At 31.5% G+C, this 24338-nt stretch overlaps 1 protein-coding gene across 2 annotated transcripts; it reads left to right on the plus strand.

The window, feature by feature from the left end:
- The first annotated feature begins 426 nt into the window (after positions 1-426).
- On the plus strand, positions 427-12892 carry LOC132713255 (transcription factor MafK-like). Of its 2 annotated transcripts, XR_009623423.1 has the most exons (3): positions 427-876; positions 7768-9698; positions 9771-12892. XR_009623423.1 is itself a non-coding variant. In XM_060695762.1 (2 exons), exons 1-2 carry the CDS (start codon positions 865-867, stop codon positions 8302-8304), a joined length of 549 nt encoding a protein of 182 aa, XP_060551745.1. In that variant the 5' UTR covers positions 427-864; the 3' UTR covers positions 8305-12892. The 2 variants fall into 2 exon arrangements, 1 of the variants encoding a protein (XP_060551745.1); XM_060695762.1 differs by having other exon boundaries at positions 7768-12892.
- The last annotated feature ends 11446 nt before the right edge of the window (positions 12893-24338 follow it).

Genomic DNA, 24338 nt, shown 5'->3' on the forward strand with positions numbered 1-24338 from the left:
GGTGTTAGATGTGCAACAATATTTACAACAATATGTGTGCAGTAAGACGATCTAGTACTTACAGGACGAAGTAGATCTACAGTACAGTAGATTAAAGTCGCAAAAAATCAAATCACAGAAAGTAAAAGAAAATTTTCATTTCCGAATAATCCGAAATTGTACCGTTATCATTTCAATCTAACACAGATGTGGAATTCTATAAATGCTGTTTTGTTTTATTTATTATCTGAATATATTTTTTGCTCTGTAACATTTACAATTAGCTACGCCGTAGCCTTCTGGCGCGAATCTATATACTCTCACGCCCTCTGTTGGATACTACGTGGGAAAGTAAATTTACTACGACGCAGTATTTCATTGTTTGTTGATGCAATATTGGGCGGTTCTACAATATGTAAAGCCGTTTCTGATTGGCTAAACCTGTTGCGCGCGAGACGAAGTACACAGATATTAAAACTGAATACACAACGATATTTGTCAAAATGAAACAAATGTTTCTTTCCTAAGTAGATATAGTGTACCTGACAATCTTTATTGAAGTCGTATCTAAGGAATTGTATATATGTGTGGTAACTATTAAACTTAAATATTTTGATTCATAAAGGTATTGGATTGAAATATCGACTGCCACTCAGTACAGCTGACTCATCAAGTTTTACTGCGTCAATACATAGTGCTCTGTGGCGCAAATCAAGCAACGGTCGGTATAGTGTACAAGCACACGACAAACTACGTAATAAGCAGTTTTCTACACATTCAACTGGTGGTTATAAACTGAATTTCAGAGGGTTAAAGACATAATATAGTTGGTAGAGTTACAGAACAAATATATTGGATTCTTTCAGTGATTTTGGATATACAAAAATGAGTAAAAAGGTATGTTTATGAATACAATATTTGGGTCAGTTTCATTGTGTACTAAATTTAGAAAAGAGCGGCGTGGAGTACGTCTCTTTGTTTACATTTAGTTTTTAACTTTTTCTTCGTTTATTTGTGTTTCTAAACGTTAATATTTTGATGAAAATTGTTGATATTGTTAAAATCATACACTGTCAAAACTTTATATAATCTTTACAAAGTTTATATAAGAAAGACGTAAAAGTTTCGTGTATTTCGTGTTTATCTACTAAATATTTTGTTGAAGCACGTGACCTGTTGATTGCCAATTTATTTTACGTCGATTTGAATAGACAATGCGCCCATGGGAAAAAGGATCAAGTGTATGAAACTGTATAATACTCAGTAAAAGAATATGAAATGTTAAAAGAAATGAAGAATTAAAGTATCATGTAAATTATAAAACCTGTAAACATTATTAAATAATAATACTTATTGATGTTTATATATAAACTAATAAAGTTATTAATTTTGGCCCTACCTTAAATTTTGGGTTAAATATCTTTTAGCTGACTCTGAGTGAGTCAGAAACAATTGATTATGTACTAAATACTTTTAGGGCCTAATTGGTGAATTTTAAATTGGACCAAATTCATTAATCCCATTTATTCTGTTAAATTCAATGTTTCTAACAGTTACTACTGTTTGGCAAAATAAAGTTAAATCAAAATAATAGTAAGTACAGTACTGTATACATAAATTGTTCACATTCATTGGATTCATTTATAAATTAATTGCTTGTCTGCTTTTCCCCTTGTTGACCATTCCTCAGTATTAAACTATAACTTTAAGCCTGTCAACTGTGACCAAGATCAGCGGCCAGAGATTGTTCTTAAGTAACTAAAAGATTGAAAAGTTAAAAAAAGTTTTTAAGTTCCTAAATCTTAATGCTAATGGCAACATGAAAACAGAAAACCCCGAAAAAACAAACTTAGTTACATGTGGTACTACAATTATTAGTAAAGTTAGCTGTTTTGATTTTCAGTTATTTACAGGAAAGTTCTTTAATTTATAATTCATTTTCAATAACTAAAGTTGTAATATTTGTTTAAAATTCATAAGGACACAGAAGTCAGAATTGTGTAACATTTATATTAAACTATGAACAAGAACTGGGACAATAGCCTTCTTATATATATAAAGAAAATACTAACAAAGAAATTAGCCTTCAAAATTTAATGAAAAGGCTTAATTAACATGTAAAATTTGAATCTTGTCATTTCAAAAACTAGTTTCAAAAGTAAGAGCTTTTTTTTACATTTACATGAAATATATCTGAAGCATTTGATGTCTTAAAATATTCATTTCCTGAATTATGTTATTAAAAATGAAAAAGATATTAATTTAAACTTATTCTGATAATAATTTCTAACATTTTCTTTTCATACTTCCTTTATTTTGGGCCTTTTGTTTTTTTTTTTATTTTGGGAAGGAATCTTATGACTATGAGCCGTGCCATGACAGATCCAACATAATGGGTTTATGACCAGCATGGATCCAGACCAGCCTGCGCATCTCACCCTCACTTCTGAAAAAAAAATCCCCTCCACCAAAGAAACATTTCTTTATTCCATTTTTTACATGTGACAGATTAATTTGTCTCTCGTGGAAGTTTCTAGGGAGTAAAATGGCATAAATTTATAGGTTAATAAAAAAAGGCTCTAATTCAAAGCTGTTGGTCATAATTTAATAATTCTACTTTGATAGATCTAGATCTTTGTCATAATGATAAGTCTATTGTAATGCATATTAGATCAGCTTTTCTCAGCACTAAACAGCAGCCTTTGAAGTGTCTCAGCACTAAACAACAATCTTTCCTACCAAACAACTGCCTTTCTAATTTTGTCCTTACTCAGCAATAAATGCAAGTGTTTCAATTTCTTGATAATATTTCAGTAATGATTAAATGGAAGAAATGAGACAGGTGTGAATAGACATTTAGTTTCTTTAATCTCAATCTCAGTTATTTCGTTTAACTGGGTTTCTGTCTTCCTTGAACTTTTTTTATTCAAGTCCTGACTAAGCACTATAAATAATTTTCCTTGCGGTTATAGAAAAAAATAAACCAAAGTAACCCAGTTATAAATAAATACACTGCATTCTGTTATGTTTGAATTGTTAACCAAAAATCTTAATCTGTTTATTCTACCTTAAAGACCATGATATATATTTTTATTGGAGGTGTACCAGTGTTAAACTTGACCTGTTTTACATGAAAAAGTTGATATAAGCATTTGAATTTAATAATAAGAACCGAAATATTTACACGGAAGCACTGTTTGCTAAGGAGTCACCAACGTAAACATTAGGCGGTAGCTATAAATAGACTATTGCGCTGTTCAGTAACTATACAGAATACAGATAATGTTTATTCTAAAAATAGATTTACCATAGTCGTGACTTGTGTTTACTGATTAATTAAATAAGCAACTTATTTAATAATATAAATTATATATATATAGATATATATCATTATTATAATTTATATAATTTATACTGTACTGCATTTGTATGAGTTGAAACTTGATTTAAATATGTACTGAATTTTAGAAGGTTAACATTTAGAACATACTGGTAATGTTATAATAATAGTAAATCACAAATTGTGAGGTGAAATTTGAATTTCTAAATTTAAAAAGAACAGTCATATCATTATGGGTGTGAATTTGAAAAAAAAGATTCAGCCAAAGATTTCGGTTTTAAGGTGTTTTTGTATATTTAGCTCTGGTTATTTAGCCCAGTAAAAAATGCCATATTTTTTATATCCGTGCTAAAAACTTTAATATCAGCCTTAAAATACATTATTTTATTGATTAGATATAGTACTGTAACGTTTCTGTTAAAATTTACTATTCCATTGACGCGATCAGCTGTTTAATTTGTTACCAATTTAGAGTTCATTTGCACTTCATCTTAAATGCTGCTGTATTTAGTTCTCCTTTTCTCTATAAATTTATTTTACCAATCCGTTTTTTCCCTACGCACAGAAATATATTAATAGCTCTAAATTAATACTAATCTTATTGCCGAGAATACAAAGATTACTCTTATGTCTTTTTTTCCTTGTAGTTTTATCCGTCTATGTTATGCTATTTCAGACAACTATATTGACTATTTCTTTGAGAGAGTTTCTAAAATTGACATTATTAATGCTGTATATGGAAACCACAAGCTATTTTCTGCAGTTCAGAGCTAAATACGGAATCTCATCAAATGACGCTCTTCCTAGATTGTAAATGCTTTAATAGTGTCGATTTTCCAGGAAAACATATTTGACATCATAGTAGAAATGGCTTGAGAAAAGCTGTGCTGACGTCATTCACCCATTCATAAGCTGTCTCTTGTGAAACTGAGATTATTATAGAGTAAATTGCGGTCTATTGTGGTCGCAGAAATGATCTAAATTAGAAACCAAGAGAGCGTATTTAGATTCAAATGACATTTTAGTTGTTTTGATGGTAAAGAATGTCATCATGGGAGACACACCCAGTTTGAAACAGGAATCATTATGTCATTGATTAAGAAAATATAGAACTAACGTTTTACATTGAAGAGAAAAAAGATAGTAAGGTGTCAAGTTGTCTGAAAAATTATCGCATTAAATTTTCATCATGTTTGATGGTTTCATCCTTTTCTGTAATAATTTTTGTATACCTTTTGACCAACTAAGTTCAAGACAATTAATGGTAAAGTGTCTGTATATTTAACTTTCTACACTATAAGTATAGCAGGGCTTTTTTCACAGGTTGAGGAAGCAGCCCTGTCCTTAATTTTTGGAAAAATTACATGGAATAATAGCAAAAGGAAAAGAAAAAACTTGATGTAAATTCAATTTTTGGGGAAAACTGCATGATTTGAAAGAATTTTTCTTTGGGGAAGCAGCCCTATAACGGCCCCTGCTATAGAAGGAAAAAATGCCCTGTATAGTGTATGACAAAAAAACAAAAAAAGAACCCCCGAAAACTTACAAAAAGAATCACTACAATGTAGAAATGCTTTTTTCCCCCCAAAAAAACACATATATACAATGTGACCACAATACCACTATAATGAGTACAAAACAATATATACATAAATATATCCTTAACCAGCAATTTTAACATTTTAAGTAAAGACCTTAAATTAAGTTTGTGATTTTTTTTTTCTTCAAAAATCCATACCAATGCTAAGGCTGAATAATGCAGGGTATATTGTCATTAAATAGCAATGTAGAAGTCAGACATTCTGTTGAGAGATGATTTCACATTCAAGCTCCTGATGACTCAGCAGTTTTATTGATCAGTGTTCCACTCTTGTCAGTGGATTCCACAAGTGGTTTAATTTGTGTCCCCTATTTCTCCTACAAGACAATTTGTTGCATGTCTCTGAGCTGAAATGAGTAATCTATGACTAGCAACATGTAGCAGACAGTTGTTTCGGCATTGGGTTTTTTCTTTCTTCTACCAGTCTTCCTAATACAGGCAATTTTGATGATGTTGCTCGAATGAGTCATCGGTTAAGTCGACTGGTGTCCCGAGACATTGTATTGGCAGAGTTATTGATCTGGCAATTGATGAGTCAGCCTGCCGCGTGTTGCTGATGTGAACAGATTTCCAAGATTATTGCAGTGTAACAGGTGGTTGCTAGTAGTACACGGTGAGGACACATCAGCTCTAACGTGTCAGTGGCGCTATGACATATTTTTATCGTTTTTTTGCCTAGTTTATCAGCTGATGAGATGGCCATATGTTTCTTTTCAATCAATCATGCCAATATGTTTCAAATTGTTTATTATTAAATTGCCATACTAGATTTTGTCATTATGGCTGACAGAGGAAAAAAGGTTTGAATAACAATAAAAAAGGATCAAAAAGGAATAAATTTTGCACATCATTAAAAAAAAAAACAAACAAAAAAACAGTAAATTATCGCTTGCTATTGTAATATAATTTGATGAATATCATCGTGTAAAATATATGTTTTGCGTTTATTGTAATTTACATGTAGGATAAAAATGATTCACTGGAAATCGTAGCACAAAATCTATTTTCAATACTGCTTACGAAACGATTTCACTTTTTGCAGAATGATAAAAATTCTCTAGTAAAGAAAGGCTTATTATTCAACAGAATACGACTAGTTTAGATAGGTGTGTCACAAACTCACAATGTTGGAAAATTCTTATGAATATTTTATTTAAAATAATAATCGCCTCCGACCTATTCGGCTATAATTAAAAAATTTATTTGTCAAGTTTCATCTAAGAAAGTCCATTAATTAATACAAAAATGAATATTGAACATTTTAAAGGAATATCGTTATGAAGGACACACAAAAACTCGCATGCACCAGGAAATGTTTCAGTTAAGGTCACAATTTTCATAATTAGTAGGAAAACATACCATTGGCCAGAATAATCTGTTTTAATTAAAGCAGTTATTTTGCAGTAAAAAAAAGCAACAATGAAATGTTTTTTCCTTTAACATTATTGATTGGTGCAGTTTTCACAGGGGATGATGACTCATCAGCATTGAAGCAAGGTTATTCATTGAATTGTCAATAAAAGGGCTCTGGGATTATTGGGAAGTCTATAGACAATGTTTGAACCTGTTGCAGCCAATCTGTTTATTGAACGTTAAGATTTTTATGTAAGGACATGCATGCACATTGTTTCATGCTGGTGGCGGGCGTTCAGTTGTGCAAATTAATCATGTATAATTATGCGCCCTTTTCATTTGCGCCCTTTTCAATACGGATCGATGCTGCATGTACCAAATTAGAACTTTCAGTATTGATTTTCACACTTCAGTCGAGTTGTTTTTATTCAGTGTAATATTTAATATATACATGAACGTTTATTAATATTAATGATCCTCCAATTAACTGACTTGATTATGTAAGTAGTCTATTTAGTACAAATTGAGTTCAATTGACAAAGAGATTTAAAGATATTTATTTAAACCAGTAACATCAAACTTTTGTGTTTCAATCACAAATGAAACGTTTAACTAATTGTTTTAATAATTTTCAAATGTCTCAAAGGCAATTTACATGTAGTTGGGTTAATATTATTATTAAGATACTATCAGGTTATCTTTGTACAATATCAGTCAACGTACATCTGAATAAGTTTTATCCACAGTAAACCATTCTTATTGAGACACAGTTTTAGCTTAGGTCAGCAAATTTTACCTTGTAAAGGCATGTATTTGATACACTATTGAGCTATCTTGTTGGTATAGGTAAACTAGGTCAAGTATGTTTAAAATGTTATTGTAATTTGAAATTTTAAGACGCAATAGATTATTTATGTATATTTTACGTGTGTACAGTAATAGAATGTAGAATATATTTTAATAAAAATTCTTGTGGGTAAATTCAGTAATGCCTGGAGAAGGGGATGCACTAAATAAACTAATGTTAATTAATTATTCATAGATAAGTCACATGTTAAAAAGTAAAATAGAACTTAAAAAGTCATGATCAACCTGCCATTGGCTGTTCAAAAACTGAATTCTTGCATTTTCTTTAGATCTTTCTTGTGAACTATAGAGCATTCAAAAATTTTCCAAGATTTTCCTTATTGTTTTCAGTTCATGCATTGAGGAAACTGTTTGTACGCTATAACTCAGTCATCACTTGTATTATATAATCGAATAGCTGACGAGGAAAAGAGTTTAATATCTACTTACTTTTAACCTCTTACAGTGGGTACATTGTTCTTTTCTTTAATCATTTAAGACTGTTGTTACTTTGATGACTTTTCAATACACTACACCATGCAGGAAGGTGACAGTGAAAAAAGGAAATGAGCAAATATTAAAGGATTTGGTTATTACTTCACATAATAAAATAATAAATTATAAAATGTACATGTTTATATATTTTCAGATTTTCCTGTCGCAGATAAAGTCGGAGGGTATTCACATGCAACCCCCAAGCCACAAGTCTGTCTCCGATGAAGAGCTGATTGCATTGTCTGTTAAAGAGCTAAATCGCATGCTCAAAGGTCTGACGCGCGATGAAGTGATCAAGTTGAAACAGCGTCGGAGAACTCTTAAAAATCGTGGGTACGCGGCCAATTGTAGGGAAAAGAGAATATCGCAAAAAGAGGTGTTGGAAGTGGAAAAAGATGGTCTCAGAAGTGAAGTTGAACGTCTACAAAGGGAAAATGACATTGTAAGAATGGAACTAAGTGCTTTGAAAAACAGATATGATGCTCTTCAGAGATTTGCAGAAGCAAACAAAATACACGTTGTTACAGCTCAACCGTTGTATCTCGGTAACTCTATACGTCATGACTCACCCCCAACACAGACAATATTGCCACAGGTCTCACAGCAATCATACAGCCACCACGGCTACCCAAAATATTCAGAATCTATGCATCATGATTCTGTTATTGTTAAAACGGAGCCGCGGCTGTAGCCATTTCTTGCGTTTTGAAGAGGGACTACTACAAACTTCATCATATTCCATCCATAGATTTATCATTCTTAGTATCCTACGTTCAAAGGACTCATTCTACCATATGGGTATGGTTTATACCCATTTCCCCCCAAGACAAGTTGCCATTGGTGACGCATGCGATGTTCGCCATATTGGCAACAAAACAACGAAGTGTTCATTTGATAATCAAACTTTGAAACAAAGCATGACATAGACCCAGTTTTTGCGCATTCTGATAAAAAGTGTACAAAAACTTGACGTGTTACATCAGGAGAAAGAAAAAACTGGGCACTGGTGTCATGTATACTCAGTATAAAAGTATGCTCGGAACTGAACAAATGTGCTACATCTCTAATTCTAAGACACATGTGTTACAAACTTGTGTGAAAAAAAATCTGCAAGAATGTGCTATATATATCATATAAACTTGACATGGAAGTTATTGCATTTTAAAATACATATACTTCATAAAATCATCTTATCGCCTAAAATCATTTAAAATCGTCACACAATGCTCATTGATGAATTCATAGACGAACATACTTTATACCTCAAAACTTGTGCATTTCTGTAGCATCCCATTAAAGTTTCATCATCGCCATAGTACATCAACACATTTTATGTTGACAACGAAACAGTGATCTAGGTTATTAAAAAGCATTCGGTTGTGATTATTGCAAAGACAAGATTGAATCGGGACGTTGTCGGGGCAGTTGACTATATAATTGCAGATAAAACAACAAACAATTATTTTAATATTAATGCACATGATTTTATCTTTCAGTCTTACCTACATGCCGTTTGTTTACCAACTACGATGCAAATTTCACGTTTAAAATTCACTATAGATTTTTTTTACATGATTAAGATAGCTAAACGATCAGTCATAAATTACGACTTGACAGATTGTGTGGTATTATTGCTATATACAACTAGTTTTAAGGGGAAAAAAATCTTAACCGAAACAGCTTAAGGGAACATTGGTGAATATCTTGTTTAAGTCTGATTTATAAACGTAAACACATTTATTTATGTAACAGGTTGATGGTCAGTCCTTGGAGTTATAAATATCTTTAGTATAGTATTTATTTCAAGGATAAATTGTTGACTTTTACCTGTTTCATACATTTAACAAAACAACTGAAAGATTGTCAAAATTCAGTCATTTTTAAAAAAAAATCAGGTTGATAGGTTTAATAACACCAATGATACTTAAAATGAGAACAAGAAATGTTTAGGTAACATACTACACTAGCTTTATTTATTAAGAACAACAAAATAGGTCAAATTACACCAGTTTCATTTAGTAAGAACAACAGGATATGTCATAGGTCAAACTGCACTAGCTTCATTTGGTAAGAACGACAGGATAGGTCAATTTATACCTGCTTTAACAGGATATGTCAAACTATACTACATCAGTACATGTAAGAACAACAGGATAGGTCAATTTATACCTGCTTTAACAGGATATATCAAACTATACTACATCAGTACATGAAGCTTCATTTGGTAAGAACAACAGGATAGGTTAATTTATACCTGCTTCATTATAACAACAACAGAATAGATCATTTTGTACCAGCATTAATATTACAACAACAGGATAGGTCAAACTACACCAGCTTTGTTTAACAAAGAATAAGATCATATGATAACTAATAGAAACTCCAAAGATGGAATTTTCCTGTTTTTTTTTTTTTTTTTTTTAAACTAAATGTTTGTAAATGCATGCTCTTTTCCCTTTGGATATTGTTGATTGTTTTGGTTGATATCTATATAGTACACAAGCACTGACTAAATGTTTTCACATGCTTTAAATATCCTAATGTTTTATTTTCAGTATATTTGACATCAGCACTATATTTTCACATCGGTGTTTTGAGACAAGTGACAGTTGTTGTTTTTAGTGCTATTTTGAATTTTGATGATTTGGTATTGTGATGACCTTGACCTAGGTAGATGTGAAACAATTTAAGTATTAAGATTTTTATGGAAAGATTTTTAAGAATTTGGAGACCTGAAACATAAAGTTTGAAGGAATTGTACATAAATTTGATTATCAAGTTCCACACACTTTTGTAAATCAGTTGTTCAATAGTTTGTTGTTTTTGTTTACGGGTGCACTTTAAAAAAAATTTGTTAGGTCCATTTTGCTTGCTTCTTGTGAACTAATGATTGTCACAGTGAATTATTTCTATGAATTATATGAATTAATTGTTATTCAATCATTGTCATAGGCTATGAAGTAAAAATGCCCCCAAAGAATGCTATGACTTCATAATAAGTGTATACATGATATATCAATAAAAGAATGTACATGTATGCATCAAGTATATTGTTTAAGATCAGGGGTTTGGTTATGAAGAATGTTTAATAATACGTGATATTCAAGGAAATTGTTATTACTATTTACGAAACGCAGTACTTTGTACTGGTGTTAAATAAGTGCTATTTTTTCATGTTTGACATTGTTCTTTTCAGTTCTCATTCCTAAGATTTGCAGAAGACCTTGGTGAGAATTTTGCTGTTTTTGTGGCTTAAATTTTACGTTTTTAATTAAAAAAGACAGTTTCAGCAGCCATGTTTGTTGACTTACTATAGTCCGAGTAGAATTTGGCATCGAGTCATAAAGTTACATTCATACAATTTAAATGACAATCAAAATTTGCTGAAAGTACATGTTGTTTAGGACTTAATAAAGTTTTGTGTTTTGTATTAAAGAATTCTCTTTTTTTTTAAGAATGAGGCTTATTAAAGTTTAATAGGAAATCAGCAACATTTCAACCAAGGTCTAATTTCCAGTATGTTGATGTACAATTGTTTTATTTTGTGATTAATATAGTTAAATTCAGTGTACATTTTTGACATTCCATCTGTATGTGATATGTAAATATTACACTCATGCCGTTCTTTAAATAGCGCATTTATCTTTGTTTTTTTTTTATTTGTTGTTGTTTTTTCTTTCCAAAAGAACAATAGACTGTTCTTTTATCACTGACATACTTTTAATTTTCTTAGGATTATCCATGGTATAAAGAATTCAACACATACAAATTCATGTTTGAAATATACAAATGATCTTTAAGTTTGCAAATCACTAAAAAAAAAACTTTTTTCGTACATATTTTATTTTTGTGTGGATCATTTAATTTTATTTTTGTGTGGATCGTTTAATTAATAGCCTCAAGGGATATGTTATGTCACAATCACAAGATGGAAATCCCCTTAAATTTGTGACAAATTTAGGATAATTTCAAGCTTTTTTTTTTCTTTTCCATCTTCCTTAAAGCTAAATTAGATTTTTAATTTTTTCACTGTTTTTCCTGGAAAGATTGTTAAGATACCAAAAAACAATTTTTTTTTACAAATTACGCTGTGAAATGTCATTTATAACTTGTATGTATCATTAACACACTGCAATTGAGTCATCATCCATCGTGCATATTTATTCATCGATCGTTGGAGATATATTTTTGATGCGTCGTCGAACAGGGTTGTGCTTTTTGCAACCTTGTTAACTATGTGTAAGGTTTTTATTTATACATAAAATGTGGGTGCTAAATCAAAAGGCTCATTCTTTGCGTAAAGAACATGTAGTTTGATTCATTTTTTGCGTTTAATTAAAACATGTTTGACTTTATGCTTAAAACAGATTTTTTTTCTCCCAATCATTTATTAAAAAGTATTGTTTTCTGATTCATCACACTTTGGCAGAATGAATTCCCTTCATTAGATTTTTTCAAGAATTTCAGAATACACATATATTTAACCTATGATGTAAGTGCGAAAAATAGACAAGAAAAATAAACTTTTTCTAAGCAATGAGTTTCACAATTGAATAGGAAGGTTAAAAATACTGTTCTGTGAAATAATTTCCTAATTATAGACAGAGTTATTTAAGATTAATTTTCTTTTTAAAGAGATAAAGATTCTATCTTTAAACAGCTGAGTCGCCAAAAGCGGATAAATTATTCATCATATCTAGTTAGATATCAAATTATAGAGAAGTTTACTTTGAAGTTAGATACACGTAAGAAGTTTCTATTTTCGAGAAATGATTTTATATGAAAAAGTGCTTGTTAAAATTGCTTAAGTTACAAATCTTACAGTCTTATTAAGGAAAATATGTATGATAATGATTAATAAAGCTGTTTATTTAATTAATATCCTTTATGGTTTTCTATTTTCTGAATTCTTTGAATATTGTCTTGATTGAAAGAAGTGCTTTTAATATTGTTGTTAAAACGGTGTGTATACAGATTTTTGTTAGGGAAATTTGTTTAAATATCTTCAAAACATTTTAAAGGCTTGTTGCCATTACCTTGGGTGAAGCTTAATTTATCTCTTGTCAAAAATTTATCATTGTTTTGAATTTTTTTTTATTATTATTTTTTATTTTATGAGCTATAAAGATTTATCTGTTTTTGTCTGTTCATATGTTTGTGTTAATCATTGTAAAAGTTATTCATGTTCCTGTATTTTTGAGATGATGTTGTGACCAGTTTGATATTGTATCGAACAATACATTGATGAAAATGAAATAAAATATGTGAATGCAATATAATTTTGTTATCTTATGGACTTTGTTATGACAGCATTGAAGGTGGGTTATCTGTCTGGCCGAAAATGTACACAAAATAACACGAAGTCTTCTGTATGCAATTGAATCTACCTACGCAACCCATGCAGACCAAAATTAGCCAGCAAAATCCGTGTCATCTGATCATGAGCTGCATGTAGTATAATATTCTTATTTTGAAATATACCATAAAAACGATGGTTTTGTCCAGATTGAAAGATGGGCCAGTTCATATAAGATATTTAGCGTGATAAGTGTTAAAAGGAACTAGATTGCGGTAATAAATGTATTTCTCTCCCCATTCCAAGCCCCACTTTCTAAGGAAGTTACAAAACCCTTGGCTAAAACGTAACATTTTATTAAAATACAGACCTGGTGTGTCCTTGACATTGCTGTCTGAAAACTTCATTCTTGGACACAATGCTGTGGACAATCCCTTAAATAGAACAGACTGACCTTGACCATTAAAGACATTGACTCATAAATGACCTGGAACAATACTTATAATGACCTTGACCTCCAAAGGTCAAATGTTTAATTTTGCTCTTTTGATTTTTAATGTAATTGCCTATAACCATTGTTAATTTATAGATGGTCTTCAAGACCTTCAAGAAGACTTCAACTAAAACTTTACATTGACTCAGAAGGTCATTAAGAATTTAACTTAAATTGTGATCACTTTCTTATTTATTTGCAGATTTGATTTATTCTTAACACTTATTCAAAACCAACATGTTAAATATTTAAGTCTGTCCTTGACCTTAAAGTTTCTCTTACCACGAAAGGTCATGTTATTGAATTTTGCCATGTTTCTTTGAAACCCCTTCACAACAATATTCTTCCGATGTGTTTGAAAAAAGTTAAGAGTGACCCCTGCTCAGTGATGGCCCTTGTATGTTTTGTTTTAAATCCCAGCACTAAATCTAACGTAAAACAGGACATTTAATTGATATAAATCTGTAATTAAAGGTTAGATGACAAGACGTCCTCAAAAATTGTGGTTGCTATATGGAGGTGGTTTTAAACTCGGATATCTCAACTGTAAATGAATTATTGGTGAATTTGGTTATAAACATTTTTACATACTAAGTAGGTACTTTAATATAAATGTATTGGTTTGTAAAAATAAACCTATGAAAATGCGGAAAAAAATCCTAAATAAATTTTTTAACTATGGTCCAATAAGATCTCGAACCTGGCTAAGTTTCTCTGAAACCATACCTTTCTGTTTTCTTTAATACGAATTTTAACGGCTATACATACAAATAAAAGAACGCCCGTTTCAATGCGTCACGTCCTGATGCAAAAATAGACTGCATTAAAAGTTCGTTTAATAACTGGGCGTTAACGCTATTGAACATGTTAAGTGTAAAGGGACATCGCATTGACAAAGAGTTCAAATTTGACACACCTAACAATATTTCTAAACTTTACAACACACATTCGGCCTGTATTAGTCAATCTCTGCTGATGATTTCTCAGCAAAGAGAAAGAAGGCTTGGTAACCGTAGTTTAAAATACTGCGCATTTCGCAAAAACAACTAAATCGACCTTTCGTAAATATAAAGCTGATTTTGCAACTTCCTGTACGAAATTCCCCTTTACCTTACGAGTGTATTTGATACGTTGCCACTACCTTCACCGAAAACATTTGTTTATATCCGCCCGGTAAATAGTAACAACATTTTAGCCAACTGCGCAATTTCACTACCGCTTTGTTCAGGCGATATAAATCTATATTTAGAATTTACTAACATGCGATGTATCTGTTTTAACCGCGGTTGACAGGTCAACGTCGTATGAGGTAAGAAAAAAAACAAGACAAGAATGTCACGCGCCGCTGCTCCCCTTATTGTCACAAAAAATGTAAACTTGTCACAATCGCTGCTTTGTACCGAACGTAAAATAGCGGTGTAACTGCGTTTTATAAGGCCATCTTTGTTTGGAATATCAACGCGCTGAATCAGCGCGATTTTTGATTTACCTGGTTTAACAGGTAACTGTGTAAAGTATTGGAAATGTTATATAAAATGGGACCGTAATTTTTTTTATTAAAATGGAACATTAAATGGAACCAAACGCGCTCAAACTGCTTTAATTTTTTAACACCTGAGATTCAGAAAAAGATGTAGTAAATATATAGCTACAAACAACTGATGAGTTGAAGGAATAAGAATGCAGGAGGTTAAAGTCCATCTGGGATTTTAGTACAGTCTAACCGCAACTCTAGGCACTTGTGCAGTATCGTTTTTTTACTGATCCGAAGTAAATAGAAACTGTCACATTGTTATACCTTTTGACCATATCTGCAATTAAAGCCATGCTTAGGGGAAAATGTACATATCTACTCTGGAATGAAAGTTTGAATATACACACTGATTTTACTAAATCGAAAGGAATGTATTTTCCTAGACGATATAATATCATTTTTTTAAATCAAATTGTTATTTCTACACAATTTCTACACAATTAAATGAAAGAAAATAAAACACCCTTAAAACAAACTTAAAGTTACAGTCGCTCTCACTGAAAAGTGAGCACAACCAACGCACGCACGCGCGCGCACACTTACAAGAAGAAGTTATTGAAATCCCGTGCATACTATCATACAAACCATTAAAATACGTACAAAATAATTAAAACTGTTCAAAACAGTTAAAACTGTGTAAACCATTAAAAATCCTACAAGCCAATTAAAGCGTAAGAAAACATTTAAAAAAACAACACTTAAACCATGCTAACCATTTCAAGAACGTAGACATTTGACCATCAAAAGAACTTACAGACCTTTAAATAGACCGTACAACTCAATAAAACCCCAGTAACTGACCAAACCAATAATGTGATTAAAACAAAGCACAAAATCACAGAAAACAACCCAAAACACACGCACACCCTTTTGTCTCTACACACACACCACTACAACAAACATTTACAAACCACTTTAAAACTTGCATTATTTGTCACTTGGATATTCTAATAAACTAGACTTATTTTGGTATAATGAAAAAGGTTATACAGTGTACTTTCCTATGATGGCTGATTTGGACCACTTTTGTAATGTCGCTAGCGACAGCACGACAAAGCGCCAAACGGCGCGTTGTTTCACTGTCGTCTAGTCGTCCTGTCGCTAACGTAGGGCACCAAAGGGCGCGTTGTCGCGCGGCGTATTGTCGCAATGTCAGATACGATGTAGGTTTGTGTTGTCGCTATCGACAACACAACGCGCAAAGTGTACCAAATCAGACACCATACTTTCTAGCATACCCGATCAGCTGAGCAAATTAATATAAGGCCCTATGAAGTTAAAGACATTAATTATAATAAGTCTTCAGTAGGAAAAGATGCGCTCGTTGACAGTTTATACTAAATTTTGATAATCTGATTCTTATTAAATATCCTCCAGTAACTGTAAATGTATATAAATAAGAGGTTTATAATAGTAACATCTCAGAATTCTAAGTAAAGAAGATACAAATTCAGATATCGATTTTTTTTCTCTACGCAATCGCAAGGCTGTAATGACGTATGGTGATAAGTGGACAATGACGAAATCTCTGCAAATATGTTTGATTTCTTCCTTAAAGAGCTATATATCATTTTACATCGACGCATTATATATGAACGGTAAATGTCACTCCGAGACATTTATCTGAATTCTGCATGAACTATATAATCTCAATAAAATTCCGTCATATGGCAATGGCGTCAACATTGACGAACTTTCTAAAAGCCTTAAAGGCCTTTTTACCTTGTTATTTTTCTTAATCACATTCAGCTATCTGGCTGTTTTAGGTAGGTGTGTATGGTGAGGCGTGTGTGTGTGGGTGGGGGGTCAATAGACTTATTAAACATTTTTCTGGCGAACCAAGAGTTTTGTCATCTTTGACTATAATAATATTCTTGCACTGAAAAAGGGAATGCATACTTTTAAAGTGGATTGATCTACAATGGTACAACGTTCTCATTTACAAAAGTATTTCAAATATTGATGATAACAATATAAAAGAAAATCATTTTATTGAAATGTTTAAAATTGAACGGACTCTCGCCAAACCCTTTTAAGTCTTTTTATCATGCCTTACCTACGTATATGTTTTTCTTTCGTTTCAATCCTTTTTGAGTGTAGCATTCTGTTATATCATTGCTGACATTCAATCTCAGGAACATCCTAACAACAAAAAGTAGTTCTCAAAACAGCATAAACTAGCGATGTAAAAAAAAAGAAATATTTTTATTTTGTTACAAGTATCCAGCGAATTATAACGCATAGTGGCTTTGGCTTATAGAATTGTCAATAAATGCACAATTACAAATTACGCGGATGAATATCATTTTAATCAATGAAAATTGCTCGACTATTTCCGTAAATCTTCGAATTATTTGAACATTTAAAGTAAGGTTGTTGACTCTTGGACAAGAACGAATTTAGGCAGTCGACGATCGATAATCAATTTTTATCACGTAAAAAGAGATATTTTAGCCACACTTCAGCATGCATTGAATTATTATATGCATGTCGTACTGTTTGGGCGGGAAGATTTTTGCTAAATTATTTATATCAGTGCTAAACAATTCAATTCAATTCAATATTTATTTGGCATAAACATATACAATGTTCATCGCCAATACACAACTGTATGGCGGATATAATGTACAATTGAGAAAAGTATGTTATTATAAAGTTACAGTTGTAGATAATACATACATTTAATAATTGATTAGTCAATAAATGACATTAGTCTTATTTAATTCTTTTGTATTATTTTACAATATCAACACAATGCAGGAAGTTGTTAACAAGCTATAACAATAATTACAAACTCATTTTAAAAAAATGATGAAAAAATGCAATATGGTCATTACATATTTCTTTTAACATTAGCTAAATATATATATCTTGAGGTTTTGTTTAAAATGCTACTCTGAGTACTAGATAATAAAGTTTTAAATTTGTTCAAATTAGGCCAATGACAATAATATTTCGGCAAATATGCGTTTCTTATTTCTCTATAAAAAGGGCAAACTAGTAAAAAATGATATTCGTTTTCAATACTATACTCATATTACATTTTGTACATATTCTAAGTCTTCTGTCAATATTTCTATGCCTTCCCTCTTCAATAAGTAGATTGTGAGCGGAACATCTTAGCCTAGAAAATGCAATTCTGCATGTGATTTGTATTAGTGATACTTGAAAAATATTTCTCTGTACAAAAATCTGTTTTTATTAAACAATATGTTTCTAGTTTTGGTGAGTTACGAAGTTCAGAATAAAACTGTTGAATATACTGATCATAGATTGATCAGGGAGGTTATATGTCATACTGTCAAATTCATTATTTTCTAATACTGTTATATATTTTTCAAAATCACAAGAATTTTGCAAAAAATCAATACGCTCTCCGCACCTAGAGTTTAAATCACCAATGACTGACACTTTACCCAATGCTTGGAATTTCCTAATTTTACTTTCTAATAATTAAAAAAATCCTATTTCATGAGACAAAAAATACACAGAATTACTAGGTGGTATATACACAAAACATATGTATAGATCATTATCAAACGCAAAAACATCTTTACATAACTTGATCCATATAAAACCAGAGTTATCACTTTCAATTAAAGAAATTCCGTTACTTAAACTATTTTTATAAAAAAGACAAACACCACCGTGTCCTCTTCTTGAACCTATACTCTCATGTCTTGGAACAGAAATTGATGAATATCCATTTAATGAAAAGTTTTCGATAGTTTTTTGCCATGTTTCACTTAAAAAGATTACATCATAATCCAAAACAAAATTCAAAAAGTCATCGTCACTTATACATGTATTTAAACCTTCTATGTTCCAAGAAACAATGCTTAACGTGTCATACTTTTCTCTGCTTTCCTATTGAGAACCGTCACCTGTATATATGATGTTATTGATGTATAATTTATCTCTAACCAAAACGGCTTTTTTACCTGCCTTTCTAGCCTCTAACATCACGGGGATTAGTTCTTTGCGTCTATCCTTAATTTCTTAACAACAGGTTTACCGTGAACAAATAAATAAGGATTACAAACCCTAATTTAGAATAATGTGGTTTGCTTCAGGCTATTTTCTTATAACTTCCCCGTGGTCCAGGGGTTACACGCTCGTTTAGGAACCAAGAGGTCTGGGGTTCAAATCCAAGTCAAGGCAACTCATGTTTTTTTTTCAGTATTTTTAGTGATTTTAACATTCTCTCTAAAGGAATTAGCCACAATATGCAAGGATAAAGTGTGGCTGTCATAAAACAAATGTACATAAATGTCATGCAAATTTCCGTATGTATCAAACTAAAACTGTCATAGCAAAAAAATCTAAACGCAGTCGCTGCAACTCGGTGCCATGCAAGATGAATTATAGTATATCAGAATAAACTTATACAGGAAAATACACAGATCAGAAAATACCACAGAGCTTGCAACCCTTTTATTATAAATGAAAAGGCAAGGCTATGTGCTTGGCGGACCGACAAACATTTGTATATGAAAAGGCAAGGACAAATGCGTGGCGGACATATATTTATGAAAAGAAAAAGGCAAGGCATAGCACGTGACAGTCAAATATCAATGAAAGGGCAAGGTAAAATATGTGATGAAAAGGTTAAATGCGTTGCGAACTATTTAAAACTTTACTTGACTTTTGTTTAATATACCTAACTTTCAAATGCTGCTATATTAATTTTTTTGTTACGCTTGCACAATTTTTAAAAGGTAGTGGTATTTGCGTGAAAATGTACGATAACATTGTGTCATATTTTGTACATGTATATAGCGAATGTACCTTATTAAAATATTGACAGATTTTTTCGAAAATTTGGAAAATACATTTAAGTTATTAACGATGACGTAATATTAACCATTTACAAACGTGAAGTGGCTACCCACCCATCCAAACGATTAGTACATTGTACTAAAATATTCCTTGAGAGAAACGTCAGTAAATGATATAGTGACATAATATGATATATACACAATAATGGGAGCGCCAATTGACGTGTAGCATGTTCCTATATATGATTAATTGAGAAAAAATATAACTGTGGCATCGCTTTTTTCGCCTGCTTTAATTAGCATAAGCAATGACGTCAACACATCTATCGATTTATTTACTGGTCACAATATCTATCGGTTTGACAATAACGCAACGAAGAATGTGCAAGCTAAGCAGTTTTTTCCGCGACTTGGATACGTATAAGTAAATCAAGGCGGGTAGGAAATGGGGCCTGTAAAATGAAATTTAAGTCATGAAAACGTTTAAAGGCTCATTATGCATCAGAAAGGATTTTTTTTGTTATTCCAAAATTTACTCATTGTCGAATTACCTGAAGAATATTTTGCATCTGTTGCCTTTTAGTAATAAGAACAGTTATAATTATGGGTCAGCATTTTGTACGGAAGTCAAATACTACTTTGTTTACAGATTGCTATTTTATGACAAATAATTGCAATCGTTCAGTGTTACTTTCTTCAGGTGATAAATATCTAACATACTCTAATATCATTGTTAAACCGTTATAAAACTCAAGTCAAAACAAAAAATATTCGTTTCTGAGGCATAATGTGCCTTAAACGTTTCTGTTGCTGGTTTGGCCAGTGTTTCAAACATTTGTAATATTTATTTTTCTTAAACCGAAGCGAACAGGACTTAATTTAAACTTTCTTTAATCGTTTAACTGTACTTATACAAGCAAATGATTACATTTAAAACATAAAAAATCGTCTGTAGTTACAGTAAAAAGAGGACTTTTAAAAATAAGCACAACAACAACAACGAGTTCCACTTTACTATTTTATTATTTCGGGTATGATTTGTATTCTTTGTAATATACAAATTATGTATAAGACTGGTCAACCTTCGCCGTACACACACTTTTTAAGAAAAGTTTTGTTTTTGAAAATTACGTAACTTTGATGTAGAATCGCATTTAGATATCGCGAGTCCAAGTATCGAAACTGGGAAAATATAACATTGATAAGATTATGTAAACATTGTACGATGCATGAACTGGAAGATGAATACCATTATTTTTCCTGTTTGTCCTAATACAGGCATTTATGACAGGATTTTTTTTTTTCAAATTCTATTATCATTGGTCAATTATATTCAAATTCTTAAAGCTTATGCATGTCAGAACATGCATAAAGTACAGTAAAGAACATTTCTAAAATTTATTTAAACTTAATCTCTTCTTTTCTGTTTGTCTATTTAAAGGTTGCATAAGTATACAATGTTTGCGTGGGTGCACCTTTCAGTTGTTGTTGTTGAAATGCATCGCATCACGGATAACACTACTAAGTCTTGTGTTAATTAGCGGAAAATTAATCCAAAACAAAATTGAATGACGCAAAATTGTTGTTTTTTAACCTTATCTATCCCCTAATTTTTGATGTACTTAAATATTTTCTGGAATGACATTTTCACTTATTGAACTCAAGCGTGCTAACGTATGTATTGTTGCCATCAGCAACTTATTTTTGTGGAATTTATTGACTTTAAGGATAGTAGAATTAGTTCGCGTTAGTTGGAGTTGTACTTTACCACGCAGCGTGTCCGCTTAGTATCTTTCTAAGATGGTAAATTAGCGGCACCGATGTGGAATATACCAATCAGTCAAAGTGACTTGGAGTTCCCGCTATTTTTTCACTTAAAATATCTGGACAAATAAAGTTTATAAACAAATAAATGATATGTTGGAACAAAAATGCTAGCTGGGACATACCGCTACGCTCGCGTAAAAAAAAAGCGCAACGTTTGCACTTCTTGTGAAATAATTGCCAATGAGTAATTGAATATTTGTGGCTATTTCATCAATTTTTATCAGCGGAGGTCCTAATGTATATTGAATTTTGAAATACCTTTGTGACAGGTCTGGTAACGAATTGTTTATTGTAAGTTTTGATTATATTGCTTCTTATTTAGAGCCGATAAGATAATGTAAAAAAAAATCTTACGGCTTGGGACATGTTTCACCCATTTGCTATGTGCTGCTAAGTTCTATTTTTATCTTGTTTACTTTCAAACATAAACACGTAACTTTCCGTTTCGGATATAAAAAAAAACCTACATTTTTTGCGATATTACAGGAAGCAAAATTTTAAAACGAAACTTTATATACCTTTATGAAATGTCATATTTTCTATTTATTTGCGCAAAATTAAAAAAAAAGATGGTACATGTATACATATAAACTCGCAAAACGACTAACCCCAGGTTGTTTATCAATATACGGTTTTTAAAGTTATATAAATCGTTACTTTTGATTGATGAACGGTAACACTCATAATTTAATAATGGTTTTTAATAGTCTGAGTTGTTCCTTTAAATACATGCATACACTCAATTAAATGAGAGAAAAACGGTATATAATATATAATTTATATTAACAACAAAATTGAAAATGTTGCAAGCTCGGTTTGATCAAGCCTTTTCGGTACTGGAAATTGCAAGCTCTATACTGTCCAAGCCCCCGAGCACCGGCTTTCGCAAAATTCAACATTCAAACAGTAAAATGTTTTTTTCTTTTTTAATTTTGAAACATCCGCAGATATGTTCATACCGCGGTTATCAAACTATATATACAATATCTTACTTTACCGTGTTTTAAGATTTAAATTAAATTTTGAAATAATTATACGCTATTGATAAGAATCATAAATGAAGACAGCTTAATTATTGACAATGCGTAACTTACTGTACATGTTTAAGTACTTATTTTAATATATGATTAAAAAATGTACAAATACTGTACATGGTTGTTTACAGCAAAGATAGAAAACTGTATGGTTTCTTTTGATTTATTTATTGTAATGGGTACAGCGGTGTAATATGGACAGCGGTGTAATAATTATGGACAGTTAAACTATTATTTTTTTCATATAAAATATTTATTCATATATTTACAAATTCGAAATTAAATTACAATGTAGGTTAAACAAGAATACCTGCCAACTTTAGTTTTAAAGATTTACATATTTTGCCAGCTGGCAAATTACTGTCCCAGTAGTGTGTATATAGTAACAGCGTAAACAACTGATCGTCTGCGTTATTCATAATTTATATAAAATCTATCTATCGATTACAACTGTTTAATGTTGTATTATACGGTGACACGTCATACTTCAAAGTACATGCTCGTTTATTTTGTAGAAAAACCGCGGAAACCGTGCGGAATGCAACTTTTAACCCCGTGGTAACCATGCTATTTTTAAAGAAAGGGATTGTAAGATACAAAAAAAAAAAATATTAGCATTTTTAATTTGATTGAACAAGTTTCCAAGTTTTAAAAATTTTGTTAACTAACATAGGTGCGGCATTATAATTACTGTCCATTGTATATGAATACTTAAAAAAATAACTTCAACACAAGCTACGAGCCGATTTTTTTAAAGTAAAAAAAAAAGAACATTTACATGTGATCAGAATTTTTAATGTGTTTTGTATCAGTTAAACAGTTTATATTTAATCCACCTACCGCGATTTTCAAGTATCTTCAGTTTCTATTAGTAATTAAGCAATTAGAATATCATCGAACTTACACGAGACCTTTGAAGTTTTATTTTTACAGAGCAGTTTGAATCAATGCACGTGCAACGTGTCAGAGGTAAAAATCGATATTAGTTTTAGTGCAACCAATAATGTGTCTCCCTTGCTGTTAAGATCATATCTGATTCAATTTAATGTAAAACATACGGTACCAACAGGTAAAATAGATATCATTTATGGAGCGGATTGGGCTGAGGGGCGAATGAGCTGAGGGGCGAATGAGCTAGTCTACTACACTCGGCCCTTTCCGTCAGTCTTCGGATAAGGTTATAATTATAGATAATAGCCGAATAGCCGAATAGCAGTTCCGAATGCCGAATCTTCTCAATCGCATCGTCTCGGCCTTTTCCGTAAAACTTCGGATAATTTCAAAAATAGCCGAGTTTATTCTAGTTTGGGCTTTTTATTTTGATCATCAGGAAATGCCTTATTTTTCAATTTGTATTAATATTACCATTTTGAGCGCGTATTCTTTTGAATGTTTTTAAAAACATGTAACATATTATACATGTTGTTGTTGTGTAAAATTCACCAGAAACAGGCTGATGTGCAACGGAACCCCTCATCCTTGGATTTTCACGCAAACCTCGCCTTTTAGCTTTACAGTAAACATCAGAATAAAGCGTTCAACCAATTCCTTAGAGCACATTCGGAACACCTCGCTAATTGAACACTACTTGGTTAAATCGGAAGATTATCGGACTGTGAGTTCTCATCACGGTTCCGATTTTATTTTTGTAAATTCTGCTCAAATCTAAAGTCTTCGTGGTTCATCTTATCTACCTTTATATCGTTGACCGACTTCTCCCTTTCTTAAACTTACTGAACTCGTCACTAGTACCATTGACGTCA

Source organism: Ruditapes philippinarum, unplaced genomic scaffold (genome assembly GCF_026571515.1).
Source record: "Ruditapes philippinarum isolate M1 unplaced genomic scaffold, ASM2657151v2 ctg5386_1_1_1_1, whole genome shotgun sequence".
NCBI classification, from domain to species: Eukaryota; Metazoa; Mollusca; class Bivalvia; order Venerida; family Veneridae; genus Ruditapes; species Ruditapes philippinarum.